This window comes from Marmota monax, unplaced genomic scaffold, assembly GCF_021218885.2.
Source record: "Marmota monax isolate L192 unplaced genomic scaffold, Marmota_monax_Labrador192_F-V1.1 WCK01_AAM20220418_F8-fsc00155, whole genome shotgun sequence".
Classification (NCBI taxonomy): Eukaryota; Metazoa; Chordata; class Mammalia; order Rodentia; family Sciuridae; genus Marmota; species Marmota monax.
In genome coordinates, this window is record NW_026694554.1 from 3,536,746 (window position 1) to 3,541,998 (window position 5,253).

The 5,253-nt window shown below is 43.8% G+C and overlaps 1 protein-coding gene across 1 annotated transcript; it reads right to left on the bottom strand.

Moving 5' to 3' along the window:
• Positions 1–3,163: 3,163 nt before the first annotated feature.
• LOC124076856 (5-methylcytosine rRNA methyltransferase NSUN4-like) lies at positions 3,164–4,660 on the bottom strand. Its single transcript, XM_046420933.2, has one exon. The coding sequence runs from the start codon at positions 4,644–4,646 to the stop codon at positions 3,501–3,503; it is 1,146 nt and encodes a 381-aa protein (XP_046276889.1). The 5' UTR covers positions 4,647–4,660; the 3' UTR covers positions 3,164–3,500.
• Between the last annotated feature and the right edge of the window lie 593 nt (positions 4,661–5,253).

Genomic DNA, 5,253 nt, shown 5'->3' on the forward strand with positions numbered 1-5,253 from the left:
GAAAGAGCCAGATGTGACCGGTAGTGACCACAGGAAAAGACCAAGCTGCGAAAGACCGTACGCGGCGCCTCCCCTCCACTACCAGCTTTATAGCCGCCGACCCCCGACTCTGGCACAGCCGGGAGTCGGTGGGAGGCGGGACAATGCTTCATGTTTTATTGCTAAAATTCATCCATATTATTATATTTCTGTATTAGTCAACTCTTCATTGCTGTGACCAAAATGCGTGAAAAGAACAACTTAGGGGGCTGGGGATGTGGCTCAAGCGGTAGCGCTCTTGCCTGGCATGCGCGGGGCGCTGGGTTGGATCCTCAGTACCACATAAAAATAAAATAAAGATGTTGTGTCCACCGAAAACTAAAAAATAAATATTAAAAAATTATCTCTCTCTTAAAAAAAAAAAAAAAAAGAACAACTTAGGGGCTGGAGCTGTGGCTCAGTGGTAGACTACTTGCCTAGCATGTATGAGGCACTGGATTCAATTCTCAGCACTGCATATAAATAAACAAAGTACATTGACAATTAAGAAAATATTAAAAAAAAAAAAAAAGAACAACTTAGAGGAGGCAAAGTTAATTTGGCTCATGGTTTCAGAGGTTCAGTTCATGACCAGCCATGAACTCCATTGATCTGGGCCTAAGGTGAGGTGAAGAATCATGGCAGAGGGGTGTGGTAGAGGACCTCAGGACAGTTGGAGAACAGAAAAGAGGAGGAACAAGGGGGATAAAATACAATCCCAAGGGCACACCCCCAGGACCCACCTCCTCCAGTCATGCTCCATTTGCCAACAGTAGTTCTTTCAAAGTATTCATCTATTAAATGAATTAATCCACTGACTAATTAATTCATTAATCCACTCTCACAATCTAACCATTTCACCTCTGAATATTCTTGCATTGTCTATCACATGTGCTTATGGGGGAACACCTCATATCCAAACCATAATAGTACTGCTATAGTTCACTTGTTTTTATTTTGACAACTATATTTTTCTTTTCTTTGTTTGGCACTAGGGGTTGAAACCAGGGGCGCTTAAGAACTGAGCCATATCGCTGGCCCTTTTTTTAAATTTGATTTTGAGACAGGGTCTCGCTAAGTTGCTGAGGCTGGCTTTGAATTCATGATCCCCCTGCCTCAGCCTCCCAAGCCACTGGGATTACAGGCATGCGCCACTGTGCCTGGCTACAACTACATAACATTTCATTGTGTGGCTATTTCAGTTAATTCACCCACTCTTTTATTTCATGGACATTTGGATTATTTCCTGGCTTTTGCTTTTGTGAACAGGCTGCTTTGAACATCCTTCACGTGTGCCCTGGTGTACACGTATGAGTTTCTCTGGGATTTATCCTTAGTATGGAATAACTGGGTACAGGGTAAGTGAATATTCAATTACAGGAGATAGTAGCTTTGTGGCACTCACTGTAATCCCAGAAATTTAGAAGGCTGAGGTGAGAGGGTCACAAGTTCATGGCCAGCCTGCACAATTTAGGGAGAACCTGTTCCAAAAATAAAAAAGTGCTGGGCCGGGCATGGTGGTGCTCTCCTGTAATCCCAGGGGCTTGGGAGGCTGAGGCAGGAGGATTGTGAGTTCAAAGCCAGCCTTAGCAAAAGTGAGGTGCTAAGCAACTCAGTGAGACCCTGTCTCTAAATAAAATACAAAATTGGGCTGGGGATGTGGCTCAATGGTCGAGTGCCCCTGAGTTCAAACCCCAGTACCTCTCCCTAAAAAAAAAGTGCTGGGGATGTTGCTCAGTGGTAAAGTGCCCTTGGGATCCTCAATACCACAAATCAATTATAAGAGAGAATCAAACTGTTTTCCAAAGTAGTTCTCTACTTTTCTTACCTGAGGTGGTGCCCCCAATTAGAATGAGATTACAGGGACAGGAAAGCCTCTCCTTTTGAACTATTATTACTTAATATTCACATAGCACCAGACTGGTCCAAGAGGCCAAGGACCAAAACAGCAAGTAGGAACCATATGCATAAAAGCTGGTTGAGGTCCTACTCAGAGTACCAGCCAAGATCCTGGAGCTCTACCTTCTTAGCTTCACTTGATTTGGAGTCTAAAAGATCTTTCAGAGCCTAGTGACAATGCAAATCCTAAGAATGAAAAAGGCTTAAGCTCACTAAAGTCTTTCTCATCTGACATCTTTAACAGTCAAATAAGGATTAACAAGAAAAGCATAAAGGTCAAAAGGAATGGCAGCAAGAGGTAGAAGAGGGATAGGGACAACAGGAAGAGTCAAGAAACCTTCAGGTATTCTAAAGTCATGCACCCTTTCTTGCACAAGGGTCAGTTTTTCAGAATAACAATGACTACAAAATTTAATGAAAAAAATTTTCAGGTAACCACAAGCAATTTTTAATCTCCCTGCCACTAAAGGTTACCATTTTTTGGCTAATATTACAAAGATGTAAATAGCATGCAGTCAGTAAATTATATAGTGTTGCCCCCAAATACACATTATATGAGGTGAAAACCTATGATGCTGGGGGAAGAGTTCAGAGGGATTTTGAAATAGACCAAAGAGCAGGTACTAGAATTTGGTTACAGATGAGAAACAAGAACAAAAAAAATCTGGTACAAAAGAAAACAAAACATTAGGATATTCCTAGGCACTCAGAAAGCAAAAGGAGGTGAGTTGTCATTCTGAAGGCTGTAGAGGTCTGATTATCTCCCAGTTCTATATATCTCCCAGTTCTATAGTTTTCAGAGCTCCCTAGCTTCCTGACATACAGAAGTCCACAGACTACTTACTATTAAGAAACACACAAAAGTATGATATCCCTATGGCAGAAGAAGCTTCTCTATCTACATTTGACAGCAGAAGGAATGGTCAGAATTACTCAGCTAAGGAGAGCTTTCTCAATGAGTAAGTAAGCAAATTATTGTGCACTGGCTTAACGTTTTTAGTTACTTATTCCTTAAATTAGATCATAGGCCATATGGAGAAACTAGGGGGGCTTGCTGAACTATCAACTAATTAAGCAGAACTCACCTCAAGTGTGAGAGGAACTCTATAATCAGAGGCCAGTCTCAAACACCAGTCTGAGATCCTGAGCTTGGCCACCAAGGAGTTAGTGTTCAGCAGCTGCAGTTGGTACAAATGCAACTATAACAGTACTTGCACTGACATAAAGCCCCTGACATATACCCAGCTCTATGGAACTTCAACAATTTTATTTGCTAAATGCTTCTTCACAAGTATACAGCTTACAGTGTAGGTTTCTCATTGGTTTTTTTCCTTCTAACCTCCAAATGGGACAGGCACCATTAGCATAAGCTTGGCAAAAGGGGAAGGGTAATAAGTGAGTTAGAAAACTGTTGATACTTCACAATTGAGCGGTAGGACAAACTCCTACTTCCTACTGCTTAAAACTGCAGAAAAAACTCAGGATGGAGACGGGATCTAGAGTGCATCTCTGTCACTGGTCTCAGTTTCCAGTGCCTCCAATAGAGTACATCCTTTGTCTTCCTACTGCAGGGACAAGTGATGCTAGGTCAGCCTACGCATTTTGCAGAAGTACATAGGCCCAAAATTGGCCATGAGGTTTGGTATTACCAGCTCCCCAACCTGGCAGGATGGGAAGAAACAGAATGTGTCCATGAAAAGTTTTCGGAAGTGAGAGAGGTCTTCCACCTGAACTTTGATGCTATATTGATTGGCCAGAAGTTCGATGGTACCTTGCACCACATATTCATTCTGAAAGTGTGAGAGGGAGCAGGTAGAATAGACAACATGGCCTCCCGGTTTGGTGGCAAGGAGTCCAGCCGCAAGAAGCTGCACCTGCAGCATAGGCAACATCTGTTGCTCCTTCTTCCTTGACCGTTGGAAAATGTTGTTCTCTTCTTCATGAAGGGAGTGGCGGTCTGTGGTACAGGGTACATCCACCAGCACCTGGTCATAGGTGTCCCCCTCCAGTTCTCCCCACTTCCTGCCATCCCATGAAGTGACTCGAACTCGGTTTCCTTCCCTGATATCTTGAGGCACATAGCTATGAAGGACCTTCTGTAGTCTGCTCGTTCGGGCAGTAGAGAGATCATTGGCAGCGAGGTTGCGGCAACAGCCAGTCTGAAGCAATGCCAGTGTCTTTCCTCCAGGAGCTGCACATAAGTCAAGAACAATGTCCCCAGGCTGTAGACCAAGAGCCAGGACAGGCAGCAAGGAGGCAGCATCCATCAGGTAGTAGTCCATGACACCCAGACTGCCAAGCCTGGCAGAAGGGAAGCGGCTGACATCTCCTCTGGCAAAAGTGAAGCATCGAAGATTTGGACTGCAGGCTGGGGACAGGGTTGCAGAGTGGCCATTCTCAGGCTCCAATTCCCAGCAGGAGATGGCATCACTCACAAAGTCCCTGGCACTCAGCTGCTCCAGCTTAGCACTCACATGGTCCCAAGCAGCAAAATTATTGACAAGTGCACCATACTTCTGTTCTGAGAGAAGACTGACACGAATGGATGGCCAAAGATCCCCAAACTGCACACTGTAGGTCATGTCAAAATTCTGCAGAGCAAGCTGGCTGGCAGGGAATTTGGGCTCTGTTGCTGCCCACTTCTTCTTATGTCGATGTCTTCTCGGGACGGGCGCGAAGTTCGCATGCTTCAGCAGCTCCCGGACGCCCCTCAGTATTGGCGCAGCCATATCAGCGTGCGTCGCCTGGTCGAAAAATGCTTTTGATGCTTGCTCTTCTGACATCCCACCACTTAAATATTCTAATACACATTTAATATCACTTTAATTACTGATGTTAAGTCAATCAATATTACATGGCATGATTAATGAATAATAGGAGAGTAACAAACATGTCCTCTTAATGCATGTGTAACAATGCACAAACATAATCTTAACAAAATAGGAAAGAAACATTAATACCAATTATAATCCTTATTTCTGTAACTGGTCATGTGGCTATAGTTGGTATTTATAACTACCTTCTTATGTAACCCATTCTGTATTCCCTCTACCTTCACAAGCACCTAAGCCAGTCTTGGCTCTTTACCTTTGGGTGTGACCCACACCTTCATTCCTGGGTCTGAGACATCTGTCATCTTTCCTGGATTGGGTTGTTGAAGTTTCCCACAGAACTTAATAACAGGACGTGTTAACACCAAGAGATGCTCTAAGGGATTTCCTGTACTCCAGGACTATGCTTCCTTACCTCCATTTTGTAGTAATAGTCCAATCTCCCCTTGGTAATCTGGATCAATCACCCCCGCCAGCACCATAATTCCCTTATTAGCCTGTTGAC

What these genes read in the sequence shown, in the direction of transcription:
- LOC124076856 (XM_046420933.2), bottom strand. Translation starts at nt 4,646, where the DNA reads ATGGCTGCGCCAATACTGAGGGGCGTCCGGGAGCTGCTGAAGCATGCG.